The sequence below is a fragment of the Musca domestica genome, unplaced genomic scaffold (genome assembly GCF_030504385.1).
Source record: "Musca domestica strain aabys unplaced genomic scaffold, Musca_domestica.polishedcontigs.V.1.1 4, whole genome shotgun sequence".
Classification (NCBI taxonomy): Eukaryota; Metazoa; Arthropoda; class Insecta; order Diptera; family Muscidae; genus Musca; species Musca domestica.
Window position 1 is genome coordinate 9230988 of NW_026712328.1, and position 19667 is coordinate 9250654.

General features: G+C 34.4%; 2 protein-coding genes across 6 annotated transcripts in view; one reads left to right on the forward strand and one right to left on the reverse strand.

The window, feature by feature from the left end:
* The window catches only part of LOC101896953 (hemicentin-1), a 1222160-nt gene that overhangs the window by 506291 nt on the left and 696202 nt on the right, over positions 1 to 19667 (reverse strand). The gene's annotated exons all lie outside the window — the stretch shown is intronic.
* Positions 1 to 19667, forward strand: part of LOC101900767 (uncharacterized) — a 38486-nt gene that overhangs the window by 13729 nt on the left and 5090 nt on the right. The window contains exons 1-3 of one of the 2 annotated variants that reach the window (XR_009342999.1): positions 8243 to 9277; positions 9334 to 12725; positions 12782 to 19130. Coding sequence is in view for 1 of the 2 variants with exons in the window: in XM_059126815.1 (XP_058982798.1) it covers positions 18992 to 19130 (139 nt within the window). In the remaining variant the exon portion in view is untranslated. Of the gene's footprint in view, positions 1 to 8242; positions 9278 to 9333; positions 12726 to 12781; positions 19131 to 19667 lie in introns of those variants that run through there. The other variant, XM_059126815.1, reaches the window with a different exon arrangement.

Sequence of the window (19667 nt, forward strand, 5' to 3'; positions counted from 1 at the left end):
TAGGCTGTAATACCCATTTCGGACTTCAATATGAAATTTGGAACAGTTCCGGTTAATAATGTCGCTAAAATCATCAAAATACCGAATATCGGGATGTACCGTTATATGGGTGCTATACGAAGCCGTGGACCTGAATGTGCAATTTTGTGTCATATGCTGTAGAACCTATTCCGAACTTCATATACGAAATTTGGAACAGTTCCGGTTAATATGTAGCTTAAATCATCGAAATACCGAATATTGGGAGGTACAGTTATATGGGAGCTATACGAAAACGTCACGACATGGCCCATTTACGAACTTAACATGCCTACTGACAAAATAAACATGTGTGCAAAATTTTAACCTTCTATCTCATTTCGTTCGAATGATAGCGTAATTACAACAGACAGACAGACGGACATCGATAAATCGACTTAGAATTTTACGATGATCCAAAATATATATACTTTGTGGGGTCTAACATGAGAATTTCGAGGAGTTACAAACGGAATGACAAACTTAATATACCCTCCATAGTATGGCGGAGGGTATAAAAACACTTTCTATTAAAGTTTCGATTTTAACACTTAGGCAGAAAAGGAAACTTGTTGAACTAAGTTTTAATAACAGCAGCATTTGGGGTAATTGGGACCAGGCAAGGCTAAATTCAATCAAACAAAATAATGCACATATAAGTGCATTCACTCTTATGATCAGTGCACACGATCCATATATAGGCCGACTCTTATCGCGGAGTTCGTACGGCGCGACATTCAAAACCTCATAGAGAGAGGTTTGTGATATTCTGGTCAGGAATTTAAATCCGTGCCAGACAGGTAGGCTTTCCACTATTCCAAATAATTTACATTTATTTTTGTCCTACATGGGGTCACAACTTTTGAGTCGATGTCTAAATGTACTCTATTTTCAACCAAAAATGTTGGTCACCGTAAGAATAGATGAAATAACCATATACATTTTTAAAAACAACACAAAAATTTTTGGTTTTATTTTACTAATAAATATTCATAAAATATTATTACTGTTTTTAAAACATAATTTGGATGTTATTGAAAAATTGATCAAAACACACATTAATGAAGTGTTCCTTAAATTCCGCACAAGGTGTAGGTAGTTTTTAACAAATATAAAAAACCTGCAAAAGAAAAATGCTTAATATTTGCAAACGATGATCAACGAACATGCACTTAAACTTTCCATTTGAATTTCGATGAACTGGGCCTCCTGGCATTTGATTTTATTTTACTCCTCAGGTAAGCAAGATTTTCATTGTGAAAAACACTGTAAATGGTCAATATTTTTCAAACGTTATCCATTTACGTATATTTTGTTCAAATGTTTTGTTTATTACTTCGCGCCCTTTCAAATAAAATTATTGTATAGGGAGCAATAAATTGATTTTGTTCTCTTCTTTTGCTATTTATCGATTCGATTTTGAGATTGTATCGACTTTCGACACAACATTATGTAACCGCGGCCCTGCATCAAACATACAAACGGTGATCGTTGATGTCATTGGTCGTGCTACATTATAGGTGTGTCTGGTTACTTTTCCAGCAAGAATTGTCCAGCAACTTCTTTCTGAGAGAGTAAGGTAGTTTATTCTCTTTTGCAAGGAAAATGCGAAAAGTAAACAGACGATATTCCTGCAGAAGCTTGCAACTAATCAGCTGATTTATCAAAACAAACCAATTTGTCCCCCATAAGGAGAATTAAAACAAAGGAACCAATACTAATTTTACAAGTTTTTTAAATAAAATGTTGGAAATAGTCTTTTATTTTCTTATTACATATTAACATTTACGTTTTTCACATTTTGTAAAGTTGTTCTCCAAAAACAATTAGTCTTGCTTATTCCAAAACAATATTTTAAAACTAAAATCACAAAAAGAAGTAAATAAACAATCTGATTGAATGTCGATGAATGAGAAGAAGAAGAGTTGCAAGAGATTGCAAGAAGAAATTTTTCCAGCAAGAATTTGCAAACTCTAGCTGAAAGAACTGTCAAAATTTCTCTCTCCAACCGCTCTCTTTTGCAGAACTTTCGGGTTAACAGACGACTTCCAGTAACAATTTGTAACAATTGTTACAAACTTTAGGGTAACCAGACACACCTTATGTCGAAAATATATTTCCATAACCCTGTTACTCAAAATCGAATTAAATAGCAAAACAAAGAACAAAATCAATTTCGTGTTCCCTATACAATAATTTTATTTTAACATTAGAACAAAATCAACGTAAATGGATAATGTTTGGAAAATATTGACCATTTGCAGTGTTTCTCACAATGAAAATCTTGCTTACCTGAGGAGTAAAATGAAATCAAATGCCAGGAAGCTCAGTTCATCAAAATTCAATGGAAAGTGTAAGTACACGTTCGTAGATCATCGTTTACAATTATTAAACATTTTACTTTTGCAGATTTTTTCATGTTTAAAAAACTACCTACAATTGTGCGGAATTTAAGAAACACTTCGCTTGGAGTACCTGAAATCATTGGATCAAAAGAAGAAAATCATGGAAATGACGAGTGCCCATATGCTGCTTGTCTTCAAGAGTTTATTGAAATTCATGATTTGAGTACAAACTTTTTTGCTTTTTGCGTATTAATGTGTGTTTTGATCAATTTATCAACATCCAAATTATGTTATAAAACAGTGATAAAAAATTTTGGATTATTGTTCTTAAAAGAAACAAAACACTGTTGTGTTGTTCTTAAAAATGCATATGGTTATTTCCCATATACTTTCGGTGACCAATAATTTTGGTTGAAAATAGAGTACATCGGCTGAAAAGTTGCGACCCCATATAGGACAAAAATAAATGTAAATTATTTGGAGCTACACTTGAATAGTGGAAACCCACCTGTCTAACACCCAAAAAATCTTTATTTAAATTCCTGACCAGAATATCACAAACCGGGTGCTCTGCTCATAAGTCTTATTTATGTCTTTGTGTTTGCGGAAGTCCATGCACTTATATATGCATTATTATACCCTCCACCATACATAGTATGGAGGGTATATTAAGTTTGTCATTCCGTTTGTAACACCTCGAAATATACATTTTAGACCCCACAAAGTATATATATTCTTGATCAGCGTAAAATAAGTTTACTCTATTATAGTGAACAGTACTTTTTTTGGTTTGCGTTCCATATTTTATTAACGTACTTTATGTGTCCTCTTTTTTATTGCTGGTTCTCGTTGTCCACTATGTTGATTTGTTTAAAGTCATAGAAGCGCAGGTGAGGTTTTAAATGAAGAAAATCGTTAAGACAGTAAGTAGTAATTTCGGCCGTGCCGAACTATTTATACCCTTAACCACTATGTTTATCAATGTTGATTGTGGCAGAAACTTTCAAAATACCGAAATTCGGGAGGTACCGATGTATGGGGGCTATACGGAAACGGGGACCAGCATAGGCAATTTTCTATCATAGGCTGTAATACCCATTTCGGACTTCAAATACGAAATTTGGAACAGTTCCGGTTAATAATGTCGCTAAAATCATCAAAATACCGAATATCGGGATGTACCGTTATATGGGTGCTATACGAAGCCGTGGACCTGAATGTGCAATTTTGTGTCATATGCTGTAGAACCTATTCCGAACTTCATATACGAAATTTGGAACAGTTCCGGTTAATATGTAGCTTAAATCATCGAAATACCGAATATTGGGAGGTACAGTTATATGGGAGCTATACGAAAACGTGGGCCGACATGGCCCATTACGAACTTAACATGCCTACTGACAAAATAAACATGTGTGCAAAATTTTAACCTTCTATCTCATTTCGTTCGAATGATAGCGTAATTACAACAGACAGACAGACGGACATCGATAAATCGACTTAGAATTTTACGTTGATCCAAAATATATATACTTTGTGGGGTCTAACATGAGAATTTCGAGGAGTTACAAACGGAATGACAAACTTAATATACCCTCCATAGTATGGCGGAGGGTATAAAAACACTTTCTATTAAAGTTTCGATTTTAACACTTAGGCAGAAAAGGAAACTTGTTGAACTAAGTTTTAATAACAGCAGCATTTGGGGTAATTGGGACCAGGCAAGGCTAAATTCAATCAAACAAAATAATGCACATATAAGTGCATTCACTCTTATGATCAGTGCACACGATCCATATATAGGCCGACTCTTATCGCGGAGTTCGTACGGCGCGACATTCAAAACCTCATAGAGAGAGGTTTGTGATATTCTGGTCAGGAATTTAAATCCGTGCCAGACAGGTAGGCTTTCCACTATTCCAAATAATTTACATTTATTTTTGTCCTACATGGGGTCACAACTTTTGAGTCGATGTCTAAATGTACTCTATTTTCAACCAAAAATGTTGGTCACCGTAAGAATAGATGAAATAACCATATACATTTTTAAAAACAACACAAAAATTTTTGGTTTTATTTTACTAATAAATATTCATAAAATATTATTACTGTTTTTAAAACATAATTTGGATGTTATTGAAAAATTGATCAAAACACACATTAATGAAGTGTTCCTTAAATTCCGCACAAGGTGTAGGTAGTTTTTAACAAATATAAAAAACCTGCAAAAGAAAAATGCTTAATATTTGCAAACGATGATCAACGAACATGCACTTAAACTTTCCATTTGAATTTCGATGAACTGGGCCTCCTGGCATTTGATTTTATTTTACTCCTCAGGTAAGCAAGATTTTCATTGTGAAAAACACTGTAAATGGTCAATATTTTTCAAACGTTATCCATTTACGTATATTTTGTTCCAATGTTTTGTTTATTACTTCGCGCCCTTTCAAATAAAATTATTGTATAGGGAGCAATAAATTGATTTTGTTCTCTTCTTTTGCTATTTATCGATTCGATTTTGAGATTGTATCGACTTTCGACACAACATTATGTAACCGCGGCCCTGCATCAAACATACAAACGGTGATCGATGATGTCATTGGTCGTGCTACATTATAGGTGTGTCTGGTTACTTTTCCAGCAAGAATTGTCCAGCAACTTCTTTCTGAGAGAGTAAGGTAGTTTATTCTCTTTTGCAAGGAAAATGCGAAAAGTAAACAGACGATATTCCTGCAGAAGCTTGCAACTAATCAGCTGATTTATCAAAACAAACCAATTTGTCCCCCATAAGGAGAATTAAAACAAAGGAACCAATACTAATTTTACAAGTTTTTTAAATAAAAATGTTGGAAATAGTCTTTTATTTTCTTATTACATATTAACATTTACGTTTTTCACATTTTGTAAAGTTGTTCTCCAAAAACAATTAGTCTTGCTTATTCCAAAACAATATTTTAAAACTAAAATCACAAAAAGAAGTAAATAAACAATCTGATTGAATGTCGATGAATGAGAAGAAGAAGAGTTGCAAGAGATTGCAAGAAGAAATTTTTCCAGCAAGAATTTGCAAACTCTAGCTGAAAGAACTGTCAAAATTCCTCTCTCCAACCGCTCTCTTTTGCAGAACTTTCGGGTTAACAGACGACTTCCAGTAACAATTTGTAACAATTGTTACAAACTTTAGGGTAACCAGACACACCTTATGTCGAAAATATATTTCCATATCCCTGTTACTCAAAATCGAATTAAATAGCAAAACAAAGAACAAAATCAATTTCGTGTTCCCTATACAATAATTTTATTTTAACATTAGAACAAAATCAACGTAAATGGATAATGTTTGGAAAATATTGACCATTTGCAGTGTTTCTCACAATGAAAATCTTGCTTACCTGAGGAGTAAAATGAAATCAAATGCCAGGAAGCTCAGTTCATCAAAATTCAATGGAAAGTGTAAGTACACGTTCGTAGATCATCGTTTACAATTATTAAACATTTTACTTTTGCAGATTTTTTCATGTTTAAAAAACTACCTACAATTGTGCGGAATTTAAGAAACACTTCGCTTGGAGTACCTGAAATCATTGGATCAAAAGAAGAAAATCATGGAAATGACGAGTGCCCATATGCTGCTTGTCTTCAAGAGTTTATTGAAATTCATGATTTGAGTACAAACTTTTTTGCTTTTTGCGTATTAATGTGTGTTTTGATCAATTTATCAACATCCAAATTATGTTATAAAACAGTGATAAAAAATTTTGGATTATTGTTCTTAAAAGAAACAAAACACTGTTGTGTTGTTCTTAAAAATGCATATGGTTATTTCCCATATACTTTCGGTGACCAATAATTTTGGTTGAAAATAGAGTACATCGGCTGAAAAGTTGCGACCCCATATAGGACAAAAATAAATGTAAATTATTTGGAGCTACACTTGAATAGTGGAAACCCACCTGTCTAACACCCAAAAAATCTTTATTTAAATTCCTGACCAGAATATCACAAACCGGGTGCTCTGCTCATAAGTCTTATTTATGTCTTTGTGTTTGCGGAAGTCCATGCACTTATATATGCATTATTATACCCTCCACCATACATAGTATGGAGGGTATATTAAGTTTGTCATTCCGTTTGTAACACCTCGAAATATACATTTTAGACCCCACAAAGTATATATATTCTTGATCAGCGTAAAATAAGTTTACTCTATTATAGTGAACAGTACTTTTTTTGGTTTGCGTTCCATATTTTATTAACGTACTTTATGTGTCCTCTTTTTTATTGCTGGTTCTCGTTGTCCACTATGTTGATTTGTTTAAAGTCATAGAAGCGCAGGTGAGGTTTTAAATGAAGAAAATCGTTAAGACAGTAAGTAGTAATTTCGGCCGTGCCGAACTATTTATACCCTTAACCACTATGTTTATCAATGTTGATTGTGGCAGAAACTTTCAAAATACCGAAATTCGGGAGGTACCGATGTATGGGGGCTATACGGAAACGGGGACCAGCATAGGCAATTTTCTATCATAGGCTGTAATACCCATTTCGGACTTCAAATACGAAATTTGGAACAGTTCCGGTTAATAATGTCGCTAAAATCATCAAAATACCGAATATCGGGATGTACCGTTATATGGGTGCTATACGAAGCCGTGGACCTGAATGTGCAATTTTGTGTCATATGCTGTAGAACCTATTCCGAACTTCATATACGAAATTTGGAACAGTTCCGGTTAATATGTAGCTTAAATCATCGAAATACCGAATATTGGGAGGTACAGTTATATGGGAGCTATACGAAAACGTGGGCCGACATGGCCCATTTACGAACTTAACATGCCTACTGACAAAATAAACATGTGTGCAAAATTTTAGCCTTCTATCTCATTTCGTTCGAATGATAGCGTAATTACAACAGACAGACAGACGGACATCGATAAATCGACTTAGAATTTTACGATGATCCAAAATATATACACTTTGTGGGGTCTAACATGAGAATTTCGAGGAGTTACAAACGGAATGACAAACTTAATATACCCTCCATAGTATGGCGGAGGGTATAAAAACACTTTCTATTAAAGTTTCGATTTTAACACTTAGGCAGAAAAGGAAACTTGTTGAACTAAGTTTTAATAACAGCAGCATTTGGGGTAATTGGGACCAGGCAAGGCTAAATTCAATCAAACAAAATAATGCACATATAAGTGCATTCACTCTTATGATCAGTGCACACGATCCATATATAGGCCGACTCTTATCGCGGAGTTCGTACGGCGCGACATTCAAAACCTCATAGAGAGAGGTTTGTGATATTCTGGTCAGGAATTTAAATCCGTGCCAGACAGGTAGGCTTTCCACTATTCCAAATAATTTACATTTATTTTTGTCCTACATGGGGTCACAACTTTTGAGTCGATGTCTAAATGTACTCTATTTTCAACCAAAAATGTTGGTCACCGTAAGAATAGATGAAATAACCATATACATTTTTAAAAACAACACAAAAATTTTTGGTTTTATTTTACTAATAAATATTCATAAAATATTATTACTGTTTTTAAAACATAATTTGGATGTTATTGAAAAATTGATCAAAACACACATTAATGAAGTGTTCCTTAAATTCCGCACAAGGTGTAGGTAGTTTTTAACAAATATAAAAAACCTGCAAAAGAAAAATGCTTAATATTTGCAAACGATGATCAACGAACATGCACTTAAACTTTCCATTTGAATTTCGATGAACTGGGCCTCCTGGCATTTGATTTTATTTTACTCCTCAGGTAAGCAAGATTTTCATTGTGAAAAACACTGTAAATGGTCAATATTTTTCAAACGTTATCCATTTACGTATATTTTGTTCAAATGTTTTGTTTATTACTTCGCGCCCTTTCAAATAAAATTATTGTATAGGGAGCAATAAATTGATTTTGTTCTCTTCTTTTGCTATTTATCGATTCGATTTTGAGATTGTATCGACTTTCGACACAACATTATGTAACCGCGGCCCTGCATCAAACATACAAACGGTGATCGTTGATGTCATTGGTCGTGCTACATTATAGGTGTGTCTGGTTACTTTTCCAGCAAGAATTGTCCAGCAACTTCTTTCTGAGAGAGTAAGGTAGTTTATTCTCTTTTGCAAGGAAAATGCGAAAAGTAAACAGACGATATTCCTGCAGAAGCTTGCAACTAATCAGCTGATTTATCAAAACAAACCAATTTGTCCCCCATAAGGAGAATTAAAACAAAGGAACCAATACTAATTTTACAAGTTTTTTAAATAAAAATGTTGGAAATAGTCTTTTATTTTCTTATTACATATTAACATTTACGTTTTTCACATTTTGTAAAGTTGTTCTCCAAAAACAATTAGTCTTGCTTATTCCAAAACAATATTTTAAAACTAAAATCACAAAAAGAAGTAAATAAACAATAGAAAACATCTGATTGAATGTCGATGAATGAGAAGAAGAAGAGTTGCAAGAGATTGCAAGAAGAAATTTTTCCAGCAAGAATTTGCAAACTCTAGCTGAAAGAACTGTCAAAATTTCTCTCTCCAACCGCTCTCTTTTGCAGAACTTTCGGGTTAACAGACGACTTCCAGTAACAATTTGTAACAATTGTTACAAACTTTAGGGTAACCAGACACACCTTATGTCGAAAATATATTTCCATAACCCTGTTACTCAAAATCGAATTAAATAGCAAAACAAAGAACAAAATCAATTTCGTGTTCCCTATACAATAATTTTATTTTAACATTAGAACAAAATCAACGTAAATGGATAATGTTTGGAAAATATTGACCATTTGCAGTGTTTCTCACAATGAAAATCTTGCTTACCTGAGGAGTAAAATGAAATCAAATGCCAGGAAGCTCAGTTCATCAAAATTCAATGGAAAGTGTAAGTACACGTTCGTAGATCATCGTTTACAATTATTAAACATTTTACTTTTGCAGATTTTTTCATGTTTAAAAACTACCTACAATTGTGCGGAATTTAAGAAACACTTCGCTTGGAGTACCTGAAATCATTGGATCAAAAGAAGAAAATCATGGAAATGACGAGTGCCCATATGCTGCTTGTCTTCAAGAGTTTATTGAAATTCATGATTTGAGTACAAACTTTTTTGCTTGTTGCGTATTAATGTGTGTTTTGATCAATTTATCAACATCCAAATTATGTTATAAAACAGTGATAAAAAATTTTGGATTATTGTTCTTAAAAGAAACAAAACACTGTTGTGTTGTTCTTAAAAATGCATATGGTTATTTCCCATATACTTTCGGTGACCAATAATTTTGGTTGAAAATAGAGTACATCGGCTGAAAAGTTGCGACCCCATATAGGACAAAAATAAATGTAAATTATTTGGAGCTACACTTGAATAGTGGAAACCCACCTGTCTAACACCCAAAAAATCTTTATTTAAATTCCTGACCAGAATATCACAAACCGGGTGCTCTGCTCATAAGTCTTATTTATGTCTTTGTGTTTGCGGAAGTCCATGCACTTATATATGCATTATTATACCCTCCACCATACATAGTATGGAGGGTATATTAAGTTTGTCATTCCGTTTGTAACACCTCGAAATATACATTTTAGACCCCACAAAGTATATATATTCTTGATCAGCGTAAAATAAGTTTACTCTATTATAGTGAACAGTACTTTTTTTGGTTTGCGTTCCATATTTTATTAACGTACTTTATGTGTCCTCTTTTTTATTGCTGGTTCTCGTTGTCCACTATGTTGATTTGTTTAAAGTCATAGAAGCGCAGGTGAGGTTTTAAATGAAGAAAATCGTTAAGACAGTAAGTAGTAATTTCGGCCGTGCCGAACTATTTATACCCTTAACCACTATGTTTATCAATGTTGATTGTGGCAGAAACTTTCAAAATACCGAAATTCGGGAGGTACCGATGTATGGGGGCTATACGGAAACGGGGACCAGCATAGGCAATTTTCTATCATAGGCTGTAATACCCATTTCGGACTTCAAATACGAAATTTGGAACAGTTCCGGTTAATAATGTCGCTAAAATCATCAAAATACCGAATATCGGGATGTACCGTTATATGGGTGCTATACGAAGCCGTGGACCTGAATGTGCAATTTTGTGTCATATGCTGTAGAACCTATTCCGAACTTCATATACGAAATTTGGAACAGTTCCGGTTAATATGTAGCTTAAATCATCGAAATACCGAATATTGGGAGGTACAGTTATATGGGAGCTATACGAAAACGTGGGCCGACATGGCCCATTTACGAACTTAACATGCCTACTGACAAAATAAACATGTGTGCAAAATTTTAACCTTCTATCTCATTTCGTTCGAATGATAGCGTAATTACAACAGACAGACAGACGGACATCGATAAATCGACTTAGAATTTTACGATGATCCAAAATATATATACTTTGTGGGGTCTAACATGAGAATTTCGAGGAGTTACAAACGGAATGACAAACTTAATATACCCTCCATAGTATGGCGGAGGGTATAAAAACACTTTCTATTAAAGTTTCGATTTTAACACTTAGGCAGAAAAGGAAACTTGTTGAACTAAGTTTTAATAACAGCAGCATTTGGGGTAATTGGGACCAGGCAAGGCTAAATTCAATCAAACAAAATAATGCACATATAAGTGCATTCACTCTTATGATCAGTGCACACGATCCATATATAGGCCGACTCTTATCGCGGAGTTCGTACGGCGCGACATTCAAAACCTCATAGAGAGAGGTTTGTGATATTCTGGTCAGGAATTTAAATCCGTGCCAGACAGGTAGGCTTTCCACTATTCCAAATAATTTACATTTATTTTTGTCCTACATGGGGTCACAACTTTTGAGTCGATGTCTAAATGTACTCTATTTTCAACCAAAAATGTTGGTCACCGTAAGAATAGATGAAATAACCATATACATTTTTAAAAACAACACAAAAATTTTTGGTTTTATTTTACTAATAAATATTCATAAAATATTATTACTGTTTTTAAAACATAATTTGGATGTTATTGAAAAATTGATCAAAACACACATTAATGAAGTGTTCCTTAAATTCCGCACAAGGTGTAGGTAGTTTTTAACAAATATAAAAAACCTGCAAAAGAAAAATGCTTAATATTTGCAAACGATGATCAACGAACATGCACTTAAACTTTCCATTTGAATTTCGATGAACTGGGCCTCCTGGCATTTGATTTTATTTTACTCCTCAGGTAAGCAAGATTTTCATTGTGAAAAACACTGTAAATGGTCAATATTTTTCAAACGTTATCCATTTACGTATATTTTGTTCCAATGTTTTGTTTATTACTTCGCGCCCTTTCAAATAAAATTATTGTATAGGGAGCAATAAATTGATTTTGTTCTCTTCTTTTGCTATTTATCGATTCGATTTTGAGATTGTATCGACTTTCGACACAACATTATGTAACCGCGGCCCTGCATCAAACATACAAACGGTGATCGTTGATGTCATTGGTCGTGCTACATTATAGGTGTGTCTGGTTACTTTTCCAGCAAGAATTGTCCAGCAACTTCTTTCTGAGAGAGTAAGGTAGTTTATTCTCTTTTGCAAGGAAAATGCGAAAAGTAAACAGACGATATTCCTGCAGAAGCTTGCAACTAATCAGCTGATTTATCAAAACAAACCAATTTGTCCCCCATAAGGAGAATTAAAACAAAGGAACCAATACTAATTTTACAAGTTTTTTAAATAAAAATGTTGGAAATAGTCTTTTATTTTCTTATTACATATTAACATTTACGTTTTTCACATTTTGTAAAGTTGTTCTCCAAAAACAATTAGTCTTGCTTATTCCAAAACAATATTTTAAAACTAAAATCACAAAAAGAAGTAAATAAACAATCTGATTGAATGTCGATGAATGAGAAGAAGAAGAGTTGCAAGAGATTGCAAGAAGAAATTTTTCCAGCAAGAATTTGCAAACTCTAGCTGAAAGAACTGTCAAAATTCCTCTCTCCAACCGCTCTCTTTTGCAGAACTTTCGGGTTAACAGACGACTTCCAGTAACAATTTGTAACAATTGTTACAAACTTTAGGGTAACCAGACACACCTTATGTCGAAAATATATTTCCATATCCCTGTTACTCAAAATCGAATTAAATAGCAAAACAAAGAACAAAATCAATTTCGTGTTCCCTATACAATAATTTTATTTTAACATTAGAACAAAATCAACGTAAATGGATAATGTTTGGAAAATATTGACCATTTGCAGTGTTTCTCACAATGAAAATCTTGCTTACCTGAGGAGTAAAATGAAATCAAATGCCAGGAAGCTCAGTTCATCAAAATTCAATGGAAAGTGTAAGTACACGTTCGTAGATCATCGTTTACAATTATTAAACATTTTACTTTTGCAGATTTTTTCATGTTTAAAAAACTACCTACAATTGTGCGGAATTTAAGAAACACTTCGCTTGGAGTACCTGAAATCATTGGATCAAAAGAAGAAAATCATGGAAATGACGAGTGCCCATATGCTGCTTGTCTTCAAGAGTTTATTGAAATTCATGATTTGAGTACAAACTTTTTTGCTTTTTGCGTATTAATGTGTGTTTTGATCAATTTATCAACATCCAAATTATGTTATAAAACAGTGATAAAAATTTTGGATTATTGTTCTTAAAAGAAACAAAACACTGTTGTGTTGTTCTTAAATATGCATATGGTTATTTCCCATATACTTTCGGTGACCAATAATTTTGGTTGAAAATAGAGTACATCGGCTGAAAAGTTGCGACCCCATATAGGACAAAAATAAATGTAAATTATTTGGAGCTACACTTGAATAGTGGAAACCCACCTGTCTAACACCCAAAAAATCTTTATTTAAATTCCTGACCAGAATATCACAAACCGGGTGCTCTGCTCATAAGTCTTATTTATGTCTTTGTGTTTGCGGGAGTCCATGCACTTATATATGCATTATTATACCCTCCACCATACATAGTATGGAGGGTATATTAAGTTTGTCATTCCGTTTGTAACACCTCGAAATATACATTTTAGACCCCACAAAGTATATATATTCTTGATCAGCGTAAAATTAGTTTACTCTATTATAGTGAACAGTACTTTTTTTGGTTTGCGTTCCATATTTTATTAACGTACTTTATGTGTCCTCTTTTTTATTGCTGGTTCTCGTTGTCCACTATGTTGATTTGTTTAAAGTCATAGAAGCGCAGGTGAGGTTTTAAATGAAGAAAATCGTTAAGACAGTAAGTAGTAATTTCGGCCGTGCCGAACTATTTATACCCTTAACCACTATGTTTATCAATGTTGATTGTGGCAGAAACTTTCAAAATACCGAAATTCGGGAGGTACCGATGTATGGGGGCTATACGGAAACGGGGACCAGCATAGGCAATTTTCTATCATAGGCTGTAATACCCATTTCGGACTTCAAATACGAAATTTGGAACAGTTCCGGTTAATAATGTCGCTAAAATCATCAAAATACCGAATATCGGGATGTACCGTTATATGGGTGCTATACGAAGCCGTGGACCTGAATGTGCAATTTTGTGTCATATGCTGTAGAACCTATTCCGAACTTCATATACGAAATTTGGAACAGTTCCGGTTAATATGTAGCTTAAATCATCGAAATACCGAATATTGGGAGGTACAGTTATATGGGAGCTATACGAAAACGTGGGCCGACATGAACGAACTTAACATGCCTACTGACAAAATAAACATGTGTGCAAAATTTTAGCCTTCTATCTCATTTCGTTCGAATGATAGCGTAATTACAACAGACAGACAGACGGACATCGATAAATCGACTTAGAATTTTACGATGATCCAAAATATATACACTTTGTGGGGTCTAACATGAGAATTTCGAGGAGTTACAAACGGAATGACAAACTTAATATACCCTCCATAGTATGGCGGAGGGTATAAAAACACTTTCTATTAAAGTTTCGATTTTAACACTTAGGCAGAAAAGGAAACTTGTTGAACTAAGTTTTAATAACAGCAGCATTTGGGGTAATTGGGACCAGGCAAGGCTAAATTCAATCAAACAAAATAATGCACATATAAGTGCATTCACTCTTATGATCAGTGCACACGATCCATATATAGGCCGACTCTTATCGCGGAGTTCGTACGGCGCGACATTCAAAACCTCATAGAGAGAGAGACCCCACAAAGTATATATATTCTTGATCAGCGTAAAATTCTATGTCGATTTATCGATGTCCGTCCGTCCGTCCGTCTGTGGAAATCACTCTTGCTTCCGAACGAAATGACATAGGTTGATGAAATTTTGCTCAGATGTATATAATGTGTGCAGGACTTTTGGCATTGAAAATGGGCCATATAGGTCGACGTCTTCGTATAGCCCCCATATAACGGTACCTCCCGATATTCGGTATTTTGATGATTTTAGCAAAATTTTTCACCGGAATTGTTTCAAATTTCGTATTTAATTTTCGCAATGGGTACTACAACCTATGCCAGTAAAATATCTACGCAGATCCACATCTTCGGATAGCCCCTATATAACGGTACCTCCCGATATTCGGTATTTTGATGATTTTAGCGACATTTTTCACCGGAATTGTTTCAAATTTCGTATTTAATTTTCTCAATGGGTACTACAACCTATGCCAGTAAAATATCTACGCAGATCCACATCTTCGGATAGCCCCCATATAACGGTACCTCCCGATATTCGGTATTTTGATGATTTTAGCGACATTTTTCACCGGAATTGTTTCAAATTTCGTATTTAATTTTCACAATGGGTACTACAACCTATGACAGAAAATGGCCTATGTAGGTCCACATCTTCGGATAGCCCCCATATAACGGTACCTCCCGATGTTCGGTATTTTGGTGATTTTAGCGACATTTTTCACCGGAATTGTTTCAAATTTCGTATTTAATTTTCGCAATGGGTACTACAACCTATGACAGAAAATGGACTATGTAGGTCCACATCTTCGGATAGCCCCCATATAACGGTACCTCCCGATGTTCGGTATTTTGGTGATTTTAGCGACATTTTTCACCGGAATTGTTTCAAATTTCGCATTTAATATTCGCAATGGGTACTACAACCTATGCCAGTAAAATATCTACGCAGATCCACATCTTCGGATAGCCCCTATATAACGGTACCTCCCGATATTCGGTATTTTGATGATTTTAGCGACATTTTTCACCGGAATTGTTTCAAATTTCGTATTTAATTTTCTCAATGGGTACTACAACCTATGCCAGTAAAATATCTACGCAGATCCACATCTTCGGATAGCCCCCATATAACGGTACCTCCCGATATTCGGTATTTTGATGATTTTAGCGACATTTTTCACCGGAATTGTTTCAAATTTCGTATTTAATTTTCGCAATGGGTACTACAACCTATGACAGAAAATGGACTATGTAGGTCCACATCTTCGGATAGCCCCCATATAACGGTACCTCCCGATGTTCGGTATTTTGGTGATTTTAGCGACATTTTTCACCGGAATTGTTTCAAATTTCGTATTTAATTTTCGCAATGGGTACTACAACCTATGACAGAAAATGGACTATGTAGGTCCACATCTTCGGATAGCCCCCATATAACGGTACCTCCCGATGTTCGGTATTTTGGTGATTTTAGCGACATTTTTCACCGGAATTGTTTCAAATTTCGCATTTAATATTCGCAATGGGTACTACAACCTATGCCAGTAAAATATCTACGCAGATCCACATCTTCGGATAGCCCCTATATAACGGTACCTCCCGATATTCGGTATTTTGATGATTTTAGCGACATTTTTCACCGGAATTGTTTCAAATTTCGTATTTAATTTTCTCAATGGGTACTACAACCTATGCCAGTAAAATATCTACGCAGATCCACATCTTCGGATAGCCCCCATATAACGGTACCTCCCGATATTCGGTATTTTGATGATTTTAGCGACATTTTTCACCGGAATTGTTTCAAATTTCGTATTTAATTTTCGCAATGGGTACTACAACCTATGACAGAAAATGGCCTATGTAGGTCCACATCTTCGGATAGCCCCCATATAACGGTACCTCCCGATGTTCGGTATTTTGGTGATTTTAGCGACATTTTTCACCGGAATTGTTTCAAATTTCGCATTTAATATTCGCAATGGGTACTACAACCTATGCCAGTAAAATATCTACGCAGATCCACATCTTCGGATAGCCCCCATATAACGGTACCTCCCGATGTTCGGTATTTTGGTGATTTTAGCGACATTTTCGCCAGAATTGTTTCAAATTTCGCATTTAATATTCGCAATGGGTACTACAACCTATCTATGCAGGTCCACATCTTCGCTTAGCCCCCATATAACGGTATCTCCCGATATTCTGTATTTTTTCATTTTAGCTTTATTTTTCGACGGATTTTTTAAAATTTCAAATTCCTTCTAAATGATGGAGGGTATTAAAGGTTCGGCCCGGCCGAAATTGGCTGCTTATTTACTTGTTTTGTGTAAATAATTCAGCCTTTCCTGGTCCAAACTACCCCAAATGCTGCTGTTATTAAAATTTAGTTCAACAAGTTTCCTTTTCTGCCTAAGTGTTAAAACCGAAATTTTAATAGAATGTGTTTATACCCTACACCACATAGTGGTAAGGGTATTATGTATTTGTGAATTTGTTGGTAACAGAGAGAAATAAGCGAGATAGACCCATGGTTACTTTTGAAGGTATTCATAGAATCATTTTTTAAATCGATTTATGCATGTCCGTCCAGGTATTCTTGTGAACAAAATGCAGGTCGTATTTATTATCCGATTGAGATGTAATTTTGCAAACAATGTTTGTTTGGTTTGGATCAGATTTAGATATAGCTCCCATATATATCTTCATCCGATTTTTGGTTTATTGTGCACAACCTGTGCAATAATACCCCAAATGGGATGAAATTTGGCAAATGTAGCCGATGTACACCAAGAATTAACTCTGCGGGATTTGGTGAAAATCGGATGTGATTTAGATATAGCTCCCACATATATCTTGATCCGATTTTTTGTTTATTGTGCACAGCCTGTGCAATATCAGCCCAAAGGGGATGAACTTTAGCACATGTAGTCGGTGTACACCAAGAATTAACTCTATGAAATTTGGTGAAAATCGGATCTGATTCAGATATAGCTCCCATATATAACTTCATCCGAGTTTTGATGCATTGTGCACCAAATGTGCAAATTAGCCCAAAAGGCATGAAATTTGACACATAAGGTCGAGTGAAGGCTATAAAAACCCAATGCAATTTTGTGCACATAACAGCAGTGGTGTAGGGTGTCATATAGTCGGCTCCGTCCGGGTTGATGTTGGGCTGTAGGTGAGTTCTAAGGCTGGATTTTTGACGTTTGGAAGGGTACGAAAAGCAACCGAGAAGAGCTACAGCTCTGCAATTTGGATACAGCGTCACCGATGGTGTGTAGGATAGATGTGACAAATCGTTTTTGGAAATTTGTACCAAAAGGGTACGAAAACTTCTAATATGTACTTTAAATGTTACTATTCGTATGTTATGAATGAATGGATCTAGAATCGTCGAATTTGGTATGAGAATCAATAATGGAAAGCTCTCTATAGTTATATAAAGAAGTTTTGGAAAACGAGAGCAATAAGTGTTGGAATACTTCTAAATAGGATATAATTGTTGAGTAGAGAAAGGTGGGTGGATATATGGAGATGTTTTAAAAAACGAGTACCATAATTGACCAAAAAGTACTTAATAATGTACAATTCGAACGTAAATATAATGAGTGGAGGTGGAAATTCGTAATTTTGTGTTAGGGTGGAAAGGTAGAGATCTTTTGGAAAAGGAGTATCATAAGAGTTGCAAAAGTACTGAATATGGTAGAGATGCAAATCGAAATGTTGTGTTAGATGGATATATGGAAATGTTTTGAAAAAAGGGTACCATTACTGTTGGAAAAGTACTATATAAGGTATAATTTAATAGTAAATGAAGGAGTAGTGTTGAAAATCCGAAAGTATATGAACTTAGCCATATTGAGTGACTACAAATCGCATTTTTTTCTGACGTTGGAATATATTTAGGGAATAATAGATTGGGTGGTCTAATCCCATTTTTGATGGCGAATTCAGAAATCTCACACCTCCAAATGGGACAACAGTGGACCCAAAAGTATATGGACTTAGCCATATTGGGTGAAAATGAATTCAAATCGGAATTTTTTTACTTTTGCTTAATTCAGAGTTCCGATTTGCTTGCGAGCGATTATTACTCGCTCGAGGAAGCGATCAAAAAGTGAGAGCGATTGCTCCAGTTTCGCTTTCCGATCGAATTCGTGCAAGAAACACAGAGTATGTTTATGCTCTGCTTAGCATATTTTATCGTTAAATTATTTTTTGTAAAGGAAGAAAAGATTGAAGACGCGTATTTGAAAATGAATCTATAATAATTATTAGTCCCAATTTTTTTTACTTTAATTTTACGTATTCTTCAATAGATGTAAAATAACCCTCTCTATAAAACAAAACTTAAAACTTTTATTTTATTAGTTAATTTTTTAAAATTTCGTTGAAAGTTTTTTTTTTAGTTCAACATGTTTTCCCTAGTAAAGTTTGACAATGACGGTGACTTCTATGTTGTCAAAACAAAAGACGTGAAGCATCACAATTCCGACAATTGTATTGTAAAGTATAAAGGCTGTTCGTACTCCGCAACTTTCATTAAAGCTGACGGTAAGTTAATACAATTTAATATACAAAACATATTCAAATAATTAAGCCGTTTTTTTTAAATAAGAATATAAATTATGTGTCTATGCGACACATTAGTTTCCATGACATGCCTGTATATTGTGAAATCATGATAATAACTTTTTTTCATCGCATGTCCTTGTCAGCATGCAAAGGGTATGAAAAATTATTGCTAAAATATGTAAAAATGATTTTTAAGAAAAAAATCACTGCAGGTGAATAAGAAATAATATAATTTTCAAACCCGCGTCGGAATTTTATAAATATTGCTCGAATTTTATTTCCAAAAATATTTGTAAAATTTCTGGAACAAATTTGGTCACAAAATAGAAAAACGATCATTTAGATCGTGCTACTTTGTCCAAAAAATAAATAAAAATAAACTTAAAGCATCACAGGCGCCATTTTTTCATAATTAAACACAAGAAACAATATGACTGTAAAAGTCTAAAAAGCGTCAAAGGAAAATGTTTTACTTACTAACCGAATTAAGTAAAACTCAAGATTATATCCGTCGGA